This window comes from Helianthus annuus, chromosome 9, assembly GCF_002127325.2.
Source record: "Helianthus annuus cultivar XRQ/B chromosome 9, HanXRQr2.0-SUNRISE, whole genome shotgun sequence".
NCBI classification, from domain to species: Eukaryota; Viridiplantae; Streptophyta; class Magnoliopsida; order Asterales; family Asteraceae; genus Helianthus; species Helianthus annuus.
This window is the reverse complement of record NC_035441.2, coordinates 151,901,704-151,923,270: the sequence shown is the minus strand read 5'-3', so window position 1 is coordinate 151,923,270 and position 21,567 is coordinate 151,901,704. Positions and strand designations below refer to the sequence as shown.

The 21,567-nt window shown below is 44.4% G+C and overlaps 1 protein-coding gene and 1 non-coding gene across 2 annotated transcripts; one reads left to right on the top strand and one right to left on the bottom strand.

The window, feature by feature from the left end:
- Positions 1 to 119: 119 nt before the first annotated feature.
- Positions 120 to 6,902, top strand: LOC110876561. Its single transcript, XM_022124729.1, has 2 exons — positions 120 to 1,107; positions 6,820 to 6,902. Exons 1-2 carry the CDS (start codon positions 120 to 122, stop codon positions 6,900 to 6,902), a joined length of 1,071 nt encoding a protein of 356 aa, XP_021980421.1.
- Positions 6,903 to 19,816: 12,914 nt separating this feature from the next.
- On the bottom strand, positions 19,817 to 19,923 carry LOC118482501. Its single transcript, XR_004868535.1, has one exon. It is a non-coding gene; the product is annotated as a small nucleolar RNA R71 (small nucleolar RNA).
- Between the last annotated feature and the right edge of the window lie 1,644 nt (positions 19,924 to 21,567).

The window sequence follows — 21,567 nt, the reverse complement described above, 5'->3', positions numbered from 1 at the left end:
CCCGTTTTAACAAAGAATGTTTGGAGATAGGCGGCGTAAGCGAACAACTCAAGCGTTGTCACTTCAAGAAAGCCATTCGCTGTGATAGTTTCATCAGAACTATCACGGGCAAAGACGGAATGCCAAAAGAATGGGATAAACTCATGGAAGCCGCAAAAATTGTTGCGCAAACCGAAGAATCACTCGCTGGAAACAAGAGTTATTACTCTGAAGATCGATTCTCCAGAGGGAACACGCGCGACAACAACAAGCGCAACAAATACAAGGGTAATGATTGGAAGTCTGGAAGATTAAGGGGTCACGATGAAAGGCCGCGCTATAGAGAAGACACGCGCGAAACAATTGACAGAATCGGTTACTGGAAAGCAGTCAAGGATGATAATCATGACAAGCACTGGACCCCGCTCATAAAAACGCCAAAAGAGGTGTTAATGACGGAGAACCACGATTTCAAGGCTCCTAGGCCTATGACAAACAAGAAGGGGCAAGACCCCAACTTGTACTGCGACTTCCATAAAGACTCAGGGCACCTGACCGATGATTGCTATAGTCTGCGCCAAGAGATCGAGAAAGCGCTAAAGAGCGGAAAGCTAAGTCACTTGGTGAAGAACGTGCGCAAAGAAACTCGTCAGCTCCATCGCCACGATGAGGGAAATCACAAGAAAGTCCGACGCTTAGAGACCCACATGGTCAACGGACCAAGATACAGTGCAAAAGAGAAAGGCAAGCGCCCCTACGAGCCTTCATGGCAAGAGCAACAGGTCATTTTCCCGGTAGTGCGCGGCGGTCCTCGCGCCACACGACCCGTCGTCATTACCGGCATTATCGGCCACTATGAAACGGAGTACGTATTCATTGATCCAGGAAGTACAGCTGACATCATCTATGAACAGTGTTTTAACCAGTTTGATGAAGAAGACAAAGCGAGACTCGAGCCAGTTGATTATCCTTTGTCCGGATTTTGCAACGAGATGGTTTTCCCACTGGGTCAGATCAGCTTCCCCGTCACGCTCTCTGATGGGAAGCATTCAAGAACAACAAGCGTGAATTTCATGGTGATGCCCTTCAAATCGAGGCATGATGTGTTGATTGGGAGGGAAACCCAAGGTGTCACACCCCCAAATTACCACCTAGGGAGTGTCCCTGTTAGGTGTGTGACGACTAGCAATGAGCCACCCATTACATTGAATCACAAGTTTGAAATAAAATTTCATCATTTAATAATACTGAAATCCCAACATAAGTTATCCAAAAACCATAAGTTCAGCGGAAGCATAAATAATTCATAAAGTAAATACGAAACGATCTTAACAATTAAGTGTTTAATAAATAAGTCCCCAGCATGACCATGACCACTCCTACCCTCCAGCCAACAAGCTCTCGTTCCAAACACCTAATGACCTGCGAGCATGTAACAAGTGTATCAGACAAAGCTGGCGAGTCCACAGTTTTAGAAAACGTTTGTTACCAGTTGTATGTAAAACAGTTCAATAACCAATGCAAGTAATATTGTTAATATCTCATTTCCGAACAATGACGGCTCCTGAAATACACGACTGCCCTTCCCACGTACTCCTATCTAGTACTGGGCCAGACTGGGTCATTAGTTCACCTCCGTCCTCTACAGGCACGGGGTGAGGGTGCCAAACCTAAGTAGCGCTACTAACTAATACCCGATGAGGGACTTACAAAAGATGATAGGTGAGAATATTAACCAATATACCCGTTTTTACCCAAAGACTTATCCCCCCATGGGATACCCCCTGACTGTCCCCAACCACTGGGACACATGCTCGAATGTAGTGAACTCACCTTAGGGCGCTCGGTAGATCCAACTACTCGTTTAATCAGACAATCAATCAAGCCCTATGATTAATGCGCATATAACAGTTAGTATGCATTCAGGTCCATGTCATTCCACATACATTCACCAAACAATACACATCAGATACGAGTAGTAGCATTTATCAATCCGTATACCCACTTATTCAGCTAAGCACGAAGTATAAGAATTTATTACTCAGGTTCGGCTGGATAACATTCAAGTGCAACATACTGAATAGTTTCATATATATTACTAATAGGACATATGTGTGTATGCTCAAAAGATTTATAACCGCCCAAGGTCTCCACCAGCCCATTATTACCACAAGATACCCATGCAGCCCACCCCTTATTCGTGTATATTTGTGTGTGTGGCCCAGCTCTTAGGCTTAACCTTAACCATACTTCCAGTTTTTGTCAGCCTTATTGCTCATTTACACAAAAGTCATCATATTATATCACCATATTAGCCATCATTGATCGGTAATACCCAACCCAGACATACATACCCGGCCCATGCGGATCACATAAAGGTTTAAATATCCCTAATGACCTCCTGCCATGACTCTTAACAAGCGGCCCATCCCCACAAATCTAATCCAAGTATGTTTTAAATAAAACAGTTCACATGACTTAGAAAGGGGGTGGCTCAATAATTAGATGCTTAATGTATGGATCTGCTGAACACGTGCAGGCCACCTATTATGTTTTACACCCTTTATTTCACACCCTAAACCTACTTGGTGAGCATACATAATCATGTGTCATTCTATTGGACCTTTAGAAGCACTCAACCATCATTCTATTGGACCTTCAAAACCATTTACATCAATATGATAAATCATTTTTGACTCCATGCACACATACACACATCGAATCTGACTTCATATCTATGATATACCCTCTCACACACCTCACAACATAACCAATCATAGACAACCACAAGGAATTAATATGACATGTCTAAGAAACCTAATCATTGATTACATTAAGGAACTATTTAGGTGGCTAGCATCCTGCAACCTTGAATGACAATGCTATCCATTTAAAACATTCAATCCATACCCTATCACTACCACAGATCGAGCATCCTAATCGAACAACATTAGACATTCAACATATATGCAGACTTGATCGGTCCAATAAATAAAAAAAATAAACGATCATGGACATTCAACATGGAATGAATAAATGAGATTTACTAACCAATACTTCGGCTAATTGAGATGTAAGCCGAAACAGGAACAATAGCCTTGCCACTGCCGTCGTACAATAGGTGATTAGGGTTGTTGTGATGCGATTGTGAGACAAGGAAAATAGATACGTACGCTTGTATTATAAGGCCAATATTTGGGCCGGTTGTGTTTCCTAAACGAAACACTCAGTTGGGCCGGTTGTGTTTTCTAAACAACACACTCATTTGGGCCGGTTGCGAGTTTGTTTGTTTACACACCAGTGGGCCGATGAACTACAGCTTTGGGCCAGGGTTTTAATGAAATCACACAAGAGATGTAATGGGTTCGTTTAGATATGCATTTTCCCTCGTATCGGACCACATTCTCACATATGCACATTAACTTGTATGCTATTATCACATATGCACAGGACGTTATATGCATCATTTAACATAGATCATGTCGTCTACCGCTACGTTATTCGCCATGTATTAAACGTGATCAAAACAACCTAGCCGTATTATATAATCGACATCTACACCTTATAACTAACGTCCAACCAAGACTAGCAGCGAATCAAGATTCATAATAACTATAAGACTAGCCATATCAAATAAACACGATGAATCGATGATAGAATAAATCCATTGAAACTAACCAGAAAGTTGATGCGTGATAAACACGGATGCGGATTACTAATCCATTAGATGTTCGGTTGGTTATTGAGGCCCAGTACGTAATATATAACAGAGTTACTAAGTTTAACGAAGTTAAGAATCATGAAATTAAGGCGTAACTAACCTTGAGGGTTCGGGTTGTCACATCATCCCCAACTTGAAAGAAATTTCGTCCCGAAATTCACCAATGATATCAGAAGTTGATACAACCGTTTGTACAACTGAGGATACTAGAGCTTATTCCGCTCATCGCGTTCCCACGTGAACTCCGGTCCACGTCTTGAGTTCCAACGAACTCTCACGATTGGAGTTCGACTATGTTAACGAATCTTGACGTCCTGGTCCATGATTTAAGTAGATTCCTCAACAACTGCAACCTGTCATTAAGCTCCGACTTTAATAAGGGTATCACTAGCGTTTCATTGGACAATACTGCCTTAGATTCGGGACATAAATGATATCATGCACGTTACTCAACTCGATAGGTAATTCAAGCTTGTACGCCACTTGCCAATACGTTTCTAGAATTTTGAATGACTCAACATAACGTAAGTTAAGCTTGCCATGCTTCCCAAGGCGTAGTATACCCTCCCAGGGTGACACTTTCAACATGATACGATCGTCTACAGCGAACTCCCAGTGTTTCCTAAGCTTATCAACTTTCCTGACGGTCACGCGTTGCCGCCAACGATTTTCGATCCAAGCAATCTTCCCTAGAGTTTCGAGTACAAATCCTGGATCTGTGATCAGGTTGTCACCTACCTTAATCCAACAAAGAGATTAGCGTTACTGTCCATGCAAAGCCTCAAACAGAGTTGTCTGAATACTAGAATGGTACTGTTGCAGTAACTCAACCAAAGGTAGATGTCCTTCCAATTTTACTAAGTCAATCACACCCATGCTCGCAGCATGTCTTCAAATGTCAGGATGGTGCGTTTACTCTAACCGTTTGTCCTGGGATGATAAGTAATGCTCATGTCTAGACGTGAGCCGAGAATTTTGTGTAATGTCTGTCATAAATCAGGTATAGATTAAAATCAGAGATTACAGGAGTTGGCACCTCGTGCCCAAAAGGCCGCCTCTCTCAGAGGGATATCCACCAGCTGTGAAGACTCGTCAGTTTCCCTGATTGCAAGAGAGTGTATTGGTTGCATGAGACAATCAATGATCACCCAGGTGATATTGTTTCCGTTTTGAGTTCTAGGTAGACCAATGACAAAAATCCGTTGCAGTCTGTTCTCATTCCCAAATGAGTGTTTCTGGTTACTGACACAACCCAGAGGATTTCTGATATTCCACCTTGACTTTCGCACAAGCCAAACTTCGTTCCCGCACATTGCTATGTGGGCCTTCACGCCCGGTTACCAGTACCAGATTTATAACTCCTAATATCTCTTATCAAAATCCAGACGACTATAACGAGGCGGGTGTGCTTTGCTCAACACAAGTTCCCTACGGTTGCCGTATGGTGAGTTGCAAGCTCATTCGCGTTCAGGTTCCATAGTCGTAGTTGCTCGAGAGTTTCATCCCGCGATGCCATCACATAATTAGCTCTCTCAAGCAAAGGTACATGGGAGGCCCTTGTGGTCGGTCTAAATGGTGCAATTGGTACCGTCCAAGTAATGCCTCCATCTTAATTCCAAGGACCATGGCTTCCCCCACATGTTATGACTCATGCAATTCTTCCGGAAATTCTACTACGTAAACCATCACTTTCTCGTGTTGTATTGGCATGTAACTGGGACTCTGATTTGAACCGTCATGGTATATCGCCAAATCATCAGCACCCTCGGATAGAAGTGATGCTCAGTGCGTTGCAGGGTTGGGTTTCAGAAGCTGAAAAGACGTCCTCCTGATTTGTCTTCCACGAACACAACACCTCGCTGTGCTAAAGAGATTTAAGCTGCGCGATCTTCGAGAATCCTGTGATGAATCTGCGGTAGCATCTAGTGAGACCAAGAAATTGCTGCATCCTCGAAGGGATCTCTGGTGTCGACCTGTTTCTAACCAAAACGGGTCTTATCGAGATCCACGTATATTCCCACTTCATTGATTATATGACCAAAAAGGTATCCCTCGCATCCAGAAGTTACATTTATCAAGACTTCGCGCGGTGTGGCTCTTCCGCCAGGAGCTTTCAAATAAGATACTAAGCTGCCCATTCTCCCCTTAGACTACCTTCTGACAATAGCTCGTTTGTTATTCAATCCTCGAATGGAAACTCAACCCCCGCAACTGGTCGTCTGGTTGTCAATATATGGTCGTGGCAAACAGTTCTCTACTGTCACCTTGCTGAGTTCTGGATAATCATTACACATATGAAAAGGCTTTATCTTCCCGAATATAGCTGGGGCTCCCCAAAGCGAACAAAAACTATCTCCAATAAAACTCCTGTCCAACAGTTCCTGTAGATAGTCCTTGCAACCCTCCTGGTGCAAGACGGTATGTAGCACAAGTAATCAGGGTTGCCCCTGTCGTGAGATCAAACTGAAACTCTGCCTAACAGTGGTGGAAGTAAGTCTGAAAGCAACTCGGGTAGCACACTGAGAGGAACCACGAACAATTGGTGGATCCTCGATCCTCTTTTCCTTAGCCTCAACATCAGTAACGGTTGCTAACATAGCGGGGTGATCCCTCCGTAGACACTTCTGGCCTTCATAGCTGAAATAGCGCTAACTTTTGCACCACTCTGATGGTTTAGAACAATTAACGATTCTCCACACCAAGTTTTCTCCTCACAAGGTATATTTGCGTGATTCCTGGATAACCAATCCACACTAACTATTGCGTTGTAACTATCAAGAATATTAGAAGGAAGGTCGATCTCGAACACTTGTCCCACAAGGTCAAGTTTGCATCCCAATGAGCATAGGAGGTTTCCTTTGACTTGCCATCAGTCGGTTCCACAACAGGTTGGTTCCAAGAAGCATCAGGGTTAAACAGAACAGGAACGAGGCGTTTAGTTACGAAGAACGTGTAGGCCACCATGTTGTTATAATCCTGGCGTCGCCCACGCCAACCCTAAATGTCCCTCCATGAGAATCGTTTCCCGTATTGTTGTACTCGTTGCGAGGATTTCAAGTACAGCCGTCGTTCCCTTGGTTATTGTCGTTTGGTTTAACAACGGCCACTCCATGTCGTAGGCACCTTCATTTTCGATATTGTTGGTTACCATTCCAAATACCTTGATGTTGCCGTGACTATTTTCTCTAATGCTGTTGTTTGAAACGGAGCTCTACGATCGTTCACCGACAGGGTCCACCTCTTCACATTCCATGGCACGTGCTAAGGCTCTACTCACTGTGCGGGGAGTCTCACATTCCATTCTACAGTCATTTGTCATTGCTTTTGTCCTGATTGGTTCGTAAAGGGTGACTCCCATCAGTCGCTGACTAGGGTTGGAGATTCTATTACAGTCACTTTGCTACTTTGCTGGTGTTCGTTACCGATAATCAGGGTTGTCCAATTACTGAGGTTGGTAAAATACAACGCTCACCCTTCTGTCCATCGATCAAGCAAGTCGATTGGGTAATACGCGGTATGTTGCGAGAGTGTTGCAGAAGTGATCACGCATCGGAGTCTAAGACGTCAATTCATAGAGTTCCATCAAACGAAGAGAAGCGAGAAAGGTATAAACCAACTCGAGGATGTTCGTGCAAGCACCTAACATTCTACACGTTTCGCTAGGCGTTCAGATGTGTGTTCAAGTAATATTCGATAGCATCAAGATTTGTAAAGGTTCAGGAAGGAGTGAAAAGATCATGTTCGAGTAAGAGACAATCAATACTATGACTCATGTACACTGTTATGTTTCCCATCGATCAAATATCGGAACGGAACCCCTTTTTCACTTGTTAAGCCTCACTGGGACTCGCATGCACCCCACATTATTATTATGTGTGCACCCACAATAATATTGTGATTTGCATGCTCATCTCAGCTACTCCTAACTCATGTCAAATGGTTCCTCAAACTCGGGTAACAAGCAAAGAACATCACAAAACGCGATTCATGAATGTCTAAGGAAACACCACACTACCACTCACATAACACATGCAAGTAATGAATTCATACTGTTGTGCTAACCGTGCAATCACATGCATATATATAAGTGTTTACTAGTTATGCACTACAATGAGTAAACGAGTGACGAACCTTGCAGTCTGGAGCTGAGTGTCATGGTCAATGTCGGATCAGTTCAGTTATAGTCTGGTTTTATAAAACATTTCAAAACCAAATTCACTATAACCAGTGGCTCTGATACCAAACTGTCACACCCCCAAATTACCACCTAGGGAGTGTCCCTGTTAGGTGTGTGACGACTAGCAATGAGCCACCCATTACATTGAATCACAAGTTTGAAATAAAATTTCATCATTTAATAATACTGAAATCCCAACATAAGTTATCCAAAAACCATAAGTTCAGCGGAAGCATAAATAATTCATAAAGTAAATACGAAACGATCTTAACAATTAAGTGTTTAATAAATAAGTCCCCAGCATGACCATGACCACTCCTACCCTCCAGCCAACAAGCTCTCGTTCCAAACACCTAATGACCTGCGAGCATGTAACAAGTGTATCAGACAAAGCTGGCGAGTCCACAGTTTTAGAAAACGTTTGTTACCAGTTGTATGTAAAACAGTTCAATAACCAATGCAAGTAATATTGTTAATATCTCATTTCCGAACAATGACGGCTCCTGAAATACACGACTGCCCTTCCCACGTACTCCTATCTAGTACTGGGCCAGACTGGGTCATTAGTTCACCTCCGTCCTCTACAGGCACGGGGTGAGGGTGCCAAACCTAAGTAGCGCTACTAACTAATACCCGATGAGGGACTTACAAAAGATGATAGGTGAGAATATTAACCAATATACCCGTTTTTACCCAAAGACTTATCCCCCCATGGGATACCCCCTGACTGTCCCCAACCACTGGGACACATGCTCGAATGTAGTGAACTCACCTTAGGGCGCTCGGTAGATCCAACTACTCGTTTAATCAGACAATCAATCAAGCCCTATGATTAATGCGCATATAACAGTTAGTATGCATTCAGGTCCATGTCATTCCACATACATTCACCAAACAATACACATCAGATACGAGTAGTAGCATTTATCAATCCGTATACCCACTTATTCAGCTAAGCACGAAGTATAAGAATTTATTACTCAGGTTCGGCTGGATAACATTCAAGTGCAACATACTGAATAGTTTCATATATATTACTAATAGGACATATGTGTGTATGCTCAAAAGATTTATAACCGCCCAAGGTCTCCACCAGCCCATTATTACCACAAGATACCCATGCAGCCCACCCCTTATTCGTGTATATTTGTGTGTGTGGCCCAGCTCTTAGGCTTAACCTTAACCATACTTCCAGTTTTTGTCAGCCTTATTGCTCATTTACACAAAAGTCATCATATTATATCACCATATTAGCCATCATTGATCAGTAATACCCAACCCAGACATACATACCCGGCCCATGCGGATCACATAAAGGTTTAAATATCCCTAATGACCTCCTGCCATGACTCTTAACAAGCGGCCCATCCCCACAAATCTAATCCAAGTATGTTTTAAATAAAACAGTTCACATGACTTAGAAAGGGGGTGGCTCAATAATTAGATGCTTAATGTATGGATCTGCTGAACACGTGCAGGCCACCTATTATGTTTTACACCCTTTATTTCACACCCTAAACCTACTTGGTGAGCATACATAATCATGTGTCATTCTATTGGACCTTTAGAAGCACTCAACCATCATTCTATTGGACCTTCAAAACCATTTACATCAATATGATAAATCATTTTTGACTCCATGCACACATACACACATCGAATCTGACTTCATATCTATGATATACCCTCTCACACACCTCACAACATAACCAATCATAGACAACCACAAGGAATTAATATGACATGTCTAAGAAACCTAATCATTGATTACATTAAGGAACTATTTAGGTGGCTAGCATCCTGCAACCTTGAATGACAATGCTATCCATTTAAAACATTCAATCCATACCCTATCACTACCACAGATCGAGCATCCTAATCGAACAACATTAGACATTCAACATATATGCAGACTTGATCGGTCCAATAAATAAAAAAAATAAACGATCATGGACATTCAACATGGAATGAATAAATGAGATTTACTAACCAATACTTCGGCTAATTGAGATGTAAGCCGAAACAGGAACAATAGCCTTGCCACTGCCGTCGTACAATAGGTGATTAGGGTTGTTGTGATGCGATTGTGAGACAAGGAAAATAGATACGTACGCTTGTATTATAAGGCCAATATTTGGGCCGGTTGTGTTTCCTAAACGAAACACTCAGTTGGGCCGGTTGTGTTTTCTAAACAACACACTCATTTGGGCCGGTTGCGAGTTTGTTTGTTTACACACCAGTGGGCCGATGAACTACAGCTTTGGGCCAGGGTTTTAATGAAATCACACAAGAGATGTAATGGGTTCGTTTAGATATGCATTTTCCCTCGTATCGGACCACATTCTCACATATGCACATTAACTTGTATGCTATTATCACATATGCACAGGACGTTATATGCATCATTTAACATAGATCATGTCGTCTACCGCTACGTTATTCGCCATGTATTAAACGTGATCAAAACAACCTAGCCGTATTATATAATCGACATCTACACCTTATAACTAACGTCCAACCAAGACTAGCAGCGAATCAAGATTCATAATAACTATAAGACTAGCCATATCAAATAAACACGATGAATCGATGATAGAATAAATCCATTGAAACTAACCAGAAAGTTGATGCGTGATAAACACGGATGCGGATTACTAATCCATTAGATGTTCGGTTGGTTATTGAGGCCCAGTACGTAATATATAACAGAGTTACTAAGTTTAACGAAGTTAAGAATCATGAAATTAAGGCGTAACTAACCTTGAGGGTTCGGGTTGTCACACAAGGCGAGCTGAACATGGTAACTTCCACCCCCCCATTCAGCGATAGGGTTTTCAACCAAGACGGGAGTGGCAATCATCTACGCCAAGAAGGAAGTAATGTCAACTGAAGAATTGCGCCCAACAAAATCGGCGAAGGTCTCAACAACTGAGCCAGAAAAGTGGGTGTTAAACCGTAAATACCCAGAGCAAACAGTGACAATTGGCCACGCCATTTCGTCAGATATCAGAACGCATATAAAGCAACTATTGTTCAGAAATATGGATATCTTTGCCTGGACCCCGGCAGACATGACCGGTGTCCCGCGCAACATAACCGAACATTGCTTAAACACCTACCCTCTGTTGAACCAAAGGTCCAAAGAAGGCGCAGCTTAGGGGCAGACAAAACAAAAGCAATGAATGAACAAGTATGCGAGCTGCTCAAAGCTGGAATTTTGCGAGTGGTACGTTATCAGAGTTGGGTCGCGAACCCAGTAATGGTGGAAAAATCAAACGGTGGATGGCGAATGTGCGTGGACTATACTGATCTCAACAAGGCATGCCCTAAAGATTGCTATTCTTTGCCTGAGATCGACAAAAAGATAGACTCTCTCGCGCCATACAGATGGAAATGCTTCTTGGATTGCTACAAGGGATATTATCAAGTTCAAATGAAGCTCGAAGACGAAGATAAGACAGCTTTTCGTACTAATCTTGGGATTTTTTGCTATACAAAGATGCCATTCGGCCTTAAAAACGCTGGCGCCACATACCAGCGCTTGATGGATAAGACCTTCGCGGGTGACATCGGAAAACATATTGAAGTTTACATCGATGATCTAGTGGTCAAAAGTCCCGAAGAGGACAAGATGATGAAGGACATCGAAAAAATGTTCAATTCATTGCGCAGTGTAAATATGAAGTTGAATCCAGCCAAGTGTTCTTTTGGCATGGAAGAAGGGAAGTTTTTAGGCTTCATAGTCACAAACGGCGGCTTTAAAGTGAATCCAGAAAAAGTCCAGGCAATAGAGCGAATGCCATCGCCGCGAACAATCAAGGAGATGCAACGGTTGGCCGGCCGCCTGGCCGCGCTTAACCGCTTTCTATCAAACCACGCCGCGAAGTCGTACCCTTTTATCAGCACTCTGCGCAACTGTGTGAAGAAACAAGAGTTCAAATGGACCCCCGAGGCAGAAAAAGCTTTTCAGCAAATGAAGGAATGTTTGATTGAACTCCCCACCCTGACTGCACCGTTTGAAAAAGAGCCACTCATACTGTACTTATCTTCTTCGGATAAGGCAGTAGGGTCAGTATTGCTGGTGGAGAGAAATGGAGTCCAAACTCCAATTTATTACGTCAGCAGGGTACTCACTGACTCGGAAACGAGATATTCCACGATGGAAAAATTGGTGCTTGCGCTGCTACACGCCTCCCGAAGGCTGCGCAGATATTTTACAGGGCATGTGCTCACCGTGCTTACAAACTTCCACATCGGCACGATATTGCAAAAACCAGAAACATACGGGCGATTAGCAAAATGGGCCATCGAGCTGGGGGCCACAACATTTTGTACAGGCCGCGCCCAGCCATCAAGGGCCAAGTCCTAGCTGACTTCATCACAGAAGTCCCAATTGATAAAATCAAAGAGTGTGAGCTGGTGGAGACTCCCGAAAAGGACATGACAGATGAGACTTGGATGCTTTATACTGATGGGGCCTCAAATGAGGACGGCGCGGGAGCCGGATTGCGCCTAGTGAGCCCTGAAAACCATGAATTCACTTACGCCATCAAGTTAGATTTTAAAAACACCAACAACGAGGCGGAATACGAAGCATTTCTGGCAGGCTTACGCCTCGCCATCAAAATGGGAGCTAAAATTTACGAGCACATGTTGATTCACTCCTGATAGCCAGCCAAGTTAATGGTATATACGATGCAAAGGGCGAGGTTATGGCCCTATATCTAGAGCAAGCAAAAGAGTTACTTCAACAGTTCAAATCTCACAAGGTGATACACATCAACCGCTCTGAAAACAAACCGGCTGACGCGTTGAGCAAGCTTGCTTCAACTCCCTTTCAACATCTTGCCAAAGATGTAAGGATCGAAATACTCAAGAATCCATCAATCCTGCTACGACAAGTCAACGTGATCGAGATAGGGCAACCATCCTGGATGACCCCTATAATTCAATATTTGCAGGAGGGGATACTCCTTGAGAACAAAGCAGAGGCGAGGAAGATTCAAAACAAGGCCCTGCATTACGAGATGAATGGTGGTATTCTGTATCGAAAATCCTTCGTGGGACCATTGCTGCGCTGTGTGGAACCCCAAGATGCGAATTACCTGATCAGGGAGATCCACGAAGGGATCTGTGGCATCCATGCAGGTCCACGCATGGTTGTCGCGAAGATTATGAATGCCGGATATTACTGGCCAGGAATGCATGTCGATGCCCTGAAGGAGATCCGCAAATGCGACTCCTGTCAGCGACACTCTCCAAAAACCCTGCGCCCTAAAAACGACCTTATCCTTGTATCCACTGCTTGGCCTTTCCAGCAGTGGGGAATTGACATGGTAGGACCCTTCCCAGAGGCTCCTGGTGCCGTCAAATTTATAATAGTGGCCGTCGATTACTTCACGAAATGGGTGGAGGCCAAAGCTCTCGCTTCAACCACAGCTATGATGGTGCGCAAGTTCATTTGGGAACACATCATCTGCAGATTTGGCCTACCACTCAAGATTGTAACTGACAACGCACCAACTTTGCGTCTGAAGACCTCCAGAAGTGGATGAAAGAGATGAAAATCGAACACACTTTCTCCTCCGTTGCACATCCTCAAGGCAACGGGCAGGTGGAAAGCGTGAACAAGTGTATCGTCGATGGGATAAAGGCCCGACTGGGCATAAAGCGAAGAGGCTGGGTGGATGAGCTCCCGAGTATATTGTGGGCTCACCGAACCATGCCAAACACAAGTACCGGCGAAACCCCTTTTAGCCTAGTCTATGGCTCAGAAGCGGTTATCCCGGCGGAAATTGGCCTGCCCTCCCCGCGCTTGACAGCAGTCAACGCAATCGACAACGAGGCAGAGCGACGTCTTGACTTGGATTTGCTAGAAGAAAGGCGCGAAATCACGCAAATTAGAGAAGCCAAGTACAAAACACAACTGGAAAGGTACTACAATGCAAGAGTCCGCATCTGTACCTTCACTCCAGGAGAATACGTCTTCCGAGACAACGAAGCATCAAATGCTGAACGCACAGGGAAACTAGCACCCAAATGGGAAGGCCCATACTTGGTTCACGAAGTGCTAGGCAAAGGGGCTTATAAGTTACGCACCCTGGATGGTCACATCATATCGCGAACGTGGAATGCGCAACAACTGCGCAAATTCTATATGTAGTTAATCTCGGCCTTGCGCCTTTACCCGCTAATGTCGGCCACACGCCTTTTACTTTCTTATGTTGGCTACACGCCCTTTACAATTAATGTATGTTGGCCTAAGCGCCTGTTTCCAAGTCAATGAAAGCATACTACATGTTTTCCATTACTTCTTTCGTTACAAATGCATGTTAAAACTTCTGATTAGCACGAAAACACTCCAGTAACTTACGAGCTCTCAAATGGGAACGCCTCCAAGGTCCTCCGCGAACAGAGCGCGAGACCGGTCAATTGCACTCACACGAGAGACACTTCCATTTATTCGAGCTAATTTAACCAAAGTTTCTAACAACAGTGCAATAATTGTAACGGGAAAGAACAAATAGCATTCATTCAGTCTAAAACAAGCGCGACCGCGCAAAAGTTTACATTCAAAACATGCAAAAAATTACAAGGCACAAAGCCTGTCGACAAAGCCTATTCAAATTCATCATTCCCACTACCATCACGCTGATCGCCTTCATCACCGTCATCACCATCGTTTCCACCGTCATCACCATCGTTTCCACCATCATCACCAGCTGGCTCCTCCTCATCTGATAGTTCAACAGTTATCGGTGGGTCGAGGATGGCCTTGAGGCGCTGACACCAGTCGTCATGCTCTAGAGCCTTCGCGACTAAGTCCATCACAGGCAGTGATAGGTTATCATAAGCATTTTCAGCACGTGTCAACTCGGCACTAGCCTGGTCAGTCACCGAGCAATGACTCACGTCAAACTCCTGTCCAAATACCTCTTCAACGTGTTGCGCACATTCCAGATACCCTCCTCGATGACCAATTGCGCGCGCGGCATCTGTCAAAGCAGCAACAGCGCGATCTAGCTCTCCAGCGTTAAGGACAGAGTTGGCAACCTATAACGAAAAATGCGCAATAAAAATAACTCCTAACAAATAAAACTTCCAAAGGACAAGAATAGCATACCAGCACTACTCCGCGGCTGCGCATCCACTCGGCCTCAGAGGCAAGCGTATCAACGATGCCATGAGCCTCAGAATAGTTAGTATGCGCTACATTGAGGGCGGCGGTACTAACATCACGCGCTTCCTCAGCAGGGGCAGCCTTAACTTTCTCCGCTGGAAGGTCGATTTCCAAGGATTCGCATTTATCAACCTGATCATTCAGGCGGCGTTTCAGTTCAGCGATCTCGACATCCTTGGCCTGTAGATCCTTGTCCTTGCACGACAGCTGCAACTTCACATCAGCCAACTCAACCTAAAAAGCGACAAAGGACTTAAGCTATTTTGCATACAGAGTACATAAGGAAAGGGTATAAGTTGTACAAACCTCAATCTGCTCCTTAGCAGCCTATGCAGCTTGCGCATCCTCGACCTTCGCGGTCAACTCAACAACCTTGGCTTCAAGGTCGACAATCTTGTTACGAGCCGCGAACGCGCGCTCATTGTCTTTCTCACATATGCGCTTGAACTCGGCTTTCTCCTTAGCCAGCTGCTGTTCAGCAGCTTGAAGTTTGTTTTTCAGGCCCTCACGCCCCCATTCCATCGCTTTCCTGTCAGCCTTGAACTTTGCCTTCTCTTCAACAAAAGCGGCTTTCGACTTCTCGAACTCGCTAATACGCTTCAACATTCGCTCGCGGTAGCTCTCCCAATCCGACCGCTTCCTAACCATTGTCCACCACTCACGAACTATTTGATGATTAGCAGCGCGAGTGTTGGCCTCCCCGATCACATAAGTGCGATATAGCCCTTCATGAGTCTTCGCCCTCTGCCGATTAACTTCACTAGGAGTAAAGGAATTTAGGAACCAATTGCGGCAAGGTCCGAATTCTTGAAAGGTGTTCCTTTGCTTCAAACCCCAGTGAGCTTGGTGAGGGGCATTACCACGTTCCTCTTCAGTATAACTTTTATAGTAAATATCACCAAGGGTATTCTTCGCCCCGATAACTTGTGGGTTATAACCCCCAGCGCCACCAGAGCTCGCGCCACTAGAAACATACCGGCCCGATCCCCTGGTAGAAGTTACCTTGGTGCAATCGGGGACCTCAGTATGCGTGCGGTGGATAGGTTTCTCAAACTCAGGCTCTTTTCTCCTCTCTTGATGGGGATTCTCAGGCCCCGTGGTGATCACAAACTCCAGATCATCGATAGGCTTTTCCACAGCCTTTTTCCTCTTCCTCAACCTTTTTCCGACGCTCCTCAACCTTTCTCTTCTCTTCAGCAGCCTTCGCCTCATCCCCCTCAGCAACATTTTTATCCTTGGTAGACTCAGCCCCAACAGTCTTGGAAGATTTAATGGTAATCTTTGGCCTCTTCGGATCTGGCTCGGTAAACGTAACACCCTTCTCAGGGGTCTTCTTCTTGGTCTCTGCAGAAACCAAATGATTAAGAAAAGAAAGTAACAAAAGGAAGAGAAGTTAAGAACATACCAGGAGAGAACTTATAGAGAGAACACAAGTTGCTCGTTTTCCCAATCAAGGGAATTGCACCAGCTACCGACGCAGAAGCCACACCAGTTGTGGTCTCGCTCCTAGTTCTCTTTCTGCTGATCAACTTTTCAGTAACCTCCTCTTCTTCTTCCTCTTCTTCCTCTTCCACATGCGCAACAGTAGAAGGAGTAGCACCAGCATCAGGGTTACGAGAACCCGCGCTACCAGAGCTTTTTGAACCACCTGCTCCAGTCTTCTTCTCGGCTGCGCGCGACAAGCCTTCAAGTGAATCACTAATTATCACATAATCTTTTAAGTCACTCTGTCGAAGGCGAAGAGTACCTTTACCAGCAGCACCAGCGGTTGCGCGACTACTCCCGGTCCCCTTACTGGTCACCTCAGGATCCAAGTTGACTACCTTCTTCTTCCTCAAAGGTTTTTTCTTCTTATCTTCAGGGTCAATCCCCAAGTCGCGCAACACACCTACAAAGATGTTAGACCACGGACTTAGCTCTCCATTCGAAGACCCTACAGACTCCTCGCTGGAAAGATAGACAACCTCTTTCCCAGCAGAAGTCACAGAGCGCAAAGGACGAGGTTTAGGTATTTACGCACCTTCGGTCGCAGTAGGCGGCGAGGCAAATGCATCAACAACCGGGTACAGGAAATTACCCCTAATCTGGTGGTACCAATACTCCTCCCCAGCCTGGAGTGGGCGCACACTCATAGAACCACCAAAGGTGGAGAATGCAACTTGAAATAGTTGCTGATGTGTGTAAAATGCAACATATAAATCACATCAATTAAGGCATAAAACTAACCCTTTTTAAGTACTAATGTTGGAAAAAGAGTGTTTTTGTCTTCCTTTTGTATTTTCAGGATGAAATGAGCTCAAAATCACAAAAGAAGCAAAAAGACAACTAATTCTAGCATAAATACAAGAAAAGGAACAAAAGTAGACTGCCCGGACCCTCAACGGCACCTCCCAAGGCAAAGAAGAGAAAACAGAGTCTGAACACGCCCCGTGTCCAGCGAACACGGGGGCGTGCCCAGGAAGCAGCAGAAAAGACAAACCAGTAGAAGCTTCCATTGCCCACCACGGGGCCGTGTCCAGCGGGCACGGGGGCGTGGTGAAAGTACAGCAGACGCATTAATTGTAATTGCGAATTACAATTAATGAAGAGAGAGAATGTCAGACGGGCACGGGGCCGTGTCCAGCGGACACGGGGCCCTGTCCAGCCTTCTGTTCAGCCTATAAATAGAGGAGCTTGGTTTCATTCTCTCTCATCCCTTGGCACACCACCTCTCTCACACTTCATCCACCACCCACCACCACCATAACACCATCATCCACCACCATCATCCATTGTCCATCGTAGAGTGTGTGAGTCGTCTCGGGATCCAAGATTGATCGTAAGAGTTCTTGACAATCAAGGCCATGTTTGCCTAAGTCTCTTACATCACTTGGTGAAGACAAGTGTTTAGTATAATACTTTTTATTTTTAATCTTTTGCACTTTTTATTTGGTTTTGTATTAATGACTTTAATAACTAGTTACTTATGTTGAAGGTGATCTTTCCTTATCGTTTGTCCGTGGTGTCTTGGCATTATTTTACTGTCTATATAAAATAAAAGATTTTCACCATTCATATCTCCACGGTCTATATGGAGGTATGTTGGCTACCTGGTCGGGGGTTAAGGGAACGGTTTGGTAAGGGTCTTGCCCTTGTTCAGCGTTTAGAGGTCCTGCTTGGGACCTGGGTCAAATTTAGTAGGATCTCCTTCAATGCCCATAGGTATTGGATGGCGGGGATCCAAACTCTTTGACCCCCTCATAAGTTAACTACTATTAATACTATAACCCGGCTATTTAGGACTGTATCCCTGCTGACTCAGACTACTTAGCCGAGGGTAACGTCACCGCCAAAAGCGGGGCCTACCACAATTTGCATTAATAACTTAATTCATTATCTTTCAATAATCCGACCCTTTAGGATTGTATCCTTGCTGACTCAAACTACTGCGTTGAGGGTAACGTCGCCTTCAAAAGAGGGGCCTACTACAATAACTAAGATAATCTCTTAAACAAGTGCAAACGTGCGAAAATAATCAAAGGTTATACTAATACACATGTCGGATCCAAGTGATTCATCTTGTCTATCTGTTTTTATTTTATTTTTATTTTTCAGCATTTAGTTAGTTTTTATTTTTCTTAGTTTAAAACATTTTTCTCACTTTTTGATTTGATTAGACGTTGAGGATAAACCGGTACTAAAAGCTCTTGTGTCATTGGACGACCTCGGTATCTTACCAACACTATACTACGTCCACGATGGGTGCACTTGCCCATATGTGTGTTTAGTGTTAGTAAATATCGTGTTTTATAAATTTAAAACTTGGCTAAAAGTGTAAAAAGGGCTTAAAAATTCATCTAAAATATATTACACTACACGCACATCAAGTTTTTGGCGCCGTCGCCGGGGACACAAGGATTTTAAGAAAGTTAGGAATCAACGGCCTAATCATATTTTTATTTTTCTTTAATTTTTTAGGATTTTTTTCTTAGTTTTTCAGCTTCTGCAGAGCTCAGCACGGGGCCGTGCCTGGTCGGACACGGGCCGTGCTCAGCATCGTTACTGGCAGTTTTTGTTTTTCAATTTACAGAAGGCTGACCACGGGGCCGTGCCGGTGCAACACGGGGCCGTGTCCAACCTCCAGTAACTGGGATCTGGAAAACAATCACTGCAATTCCGACCACAGGGTCGTGTTCGCTCAACACGGGGCCGTGGTGAACCTTCTGACCAACATTCTTTTCTGTTTTTATTGCAGGACTTGGAACCCGACGCCATCCTCACGTAGTGTATGATCTCCAGTTCCAATAAAGACATAAAAGAACCGCTAGAAGAACCCGAACGCTTTCTCAGAAAATGGTTAAAAGCCAAAAACCAAGAGAAGGTTTCGGGTGATCCACCTCCAATGGCGGACCAACGTACCCTTATGGATTATCTATGGCCCACCGTAGGTAATCTAGGCGCCGCTATCAATGCTCTGAATGTCGAAGCCAATAACTTCGAACTTCGACCGCATTTGATACAAATGCTCCAAAACTCCGCAACCTTCCACGGGCTTGCGGACGAGGATCCCCATCTACATATAACTAATTTCTTGGAAATATGTGATACCTTTCGGATCAATGGAGCATCAAACGACGCCATCCGCCTCCGTATGTTTCCATTCTCACTAAAAGACCGAGCGAAAGCTTGGCTCAACGCCCTCCCAGCTGGATCGGTAAACACCTGGGATGAACTAGCCCAAAAATTTCTATATAAGTATTTCCCTCCTGCTAAAACTGCTAAATTAATGGCTGAAATTAATACATACTCACAAGAGGACGGGGAATCCTTATATGAAACTTGGGAAAGGTTCAAGGAGCTATTACGCAAGTGTCCCCATCACGGCCTCGCAATATGGCAACAAGTATCCACTTTCTACAATGGATTGTTGCCACACACTAGGCAAACACATGATTCTAGCTCCGGGGGACTTTTAGGTAACCGACGCCCACATGAAATATATAATCAGATTGAGGAAATTGCTCAAACCAATTTTCAATGGCACACCCCCCGGGGAAATAAGTCTATCGCCCCGGGCGCCCATAAGGTCGACGAAAGCACTTCTTTACAAGCCCAAATCGAGGCCCTTTCTTCAAAAATAAAAAAATTAGAAATGACAAAAACAGTCTCGGTTATGGCTTGTGAAGGGTGTGGTGGGTCACATGAAAATTGGAGTTGCATGAAAGAAACGGACGATCAACAAGAAATGGTAAACTACATTGATAATAGACCTAGGCCGTCGGGTCCCCCAACGGGAACTTACAACCAAGGATGGCGAAACCACCCAAACCTTGGTTGGAGGGAACCCGGCAATAGTAGTAACCAACAAACCCAACGAACAAACTTTCAGCAATCAAGAAATGAGTCACAAAATTTCACTCAACAACAAGGTGGACGAGAAAGGCTCGAAGATACTATATCTCGCCTCGTCTCTGACACTGATAAGAAAAACTCGGAAAGATTTCTACAATTAGAATCTAATTTTAGGAATCAACAAGCTAGCATTCAAAACATAGAAAAACAAATAAATCAAATAGCTCAAAACTTTTCCGAGAGACCGCAAGGCGCATTACCTAGCAATACCGAAACAAACCCAAAGGCGCAAGTTCACCTCATCACACTACGAAACCGCACCGTAGGGCCTGCAGAAGTACCACCACCTACAGAAGAAACAGTGCCAACACCTCTGCAGGAGAAGAACTCTCCTCCATCACCAGAGCCTACCAAGGCTCCTCGAGTTCCGTACCCCGGTAGGTTAATTCGTCAAAAGACAAATGAGCAATTCGCAAAATTCGAAAGTCTGTTAAAACAATTGCATGTCAATATTCCTTTTATCGAAGTCCTAACCCAAATGCCCAAATACTCTAAATTTATGAGGGACTTCCTTACGCATAAGAAGAAAATTGAAAATTTGCAATTAGTTAATTTAGGCGAAGAATGCTCTGCCCTCGTACTCAATAAACTTCCCCAAAAGAAAATCGATCCCGGAAGTTTCACGATTCCGTGCTCAATAGGGGAATCGCCCGTTCGCAATGCCTTGGCCGACCTAGGGGCTAGTATTAACCTTATGCCCTCATCAATGTTCAAGAGGCTTGGCTTGGGAACCACGAGCCCTACAAAAATGAGCATACAACTCGCTGATCGATCCGTCAAATTCCCACAAGGTGTCATCGAGAATGTCTTGGTAATGGTAAGCAGATTCGTTTATCCAGCTGACTTTGTCATACTCGATATGGAGGAAGACACCGAGGCCCCCCTTATACTAGGGAGACCCTTTCTTGCCACGGCACAAGCAGTGGTAGATATGAATGACGGGACACTCACCTTGAGATACGGGGATGATGAGGTGAAGTTCGGAGTTGGGAAGAGAATAGAGGACGACGACCCAGTCAATTATATGAAGGTTATTGATTCAAGCTTGGATGCCGCTCTCCGACGGTGTAACATGGGAAGCCAGGCATTCCACTCAGAAGATATATAACCTCGAATCGG

What these genes read in the sequence shown, in the direction of transcription:
- LOC110876561 (XM_022124729.1), top strand. Translation starts at nt 120, where the DNA reads ATGCCAAAAGAATGGGATAAACTCATGGAAGCCGCAAAAATTGTTGCG. An exon ending in GATTGGGAGGGAAACCCAAG is followed by an intron (nt 1,108 to 6,819) that starts GTGTCACACCCC and finishes TCCATGTCGTAG; the next exon opens with GCACCTTCATTTTCGATATT.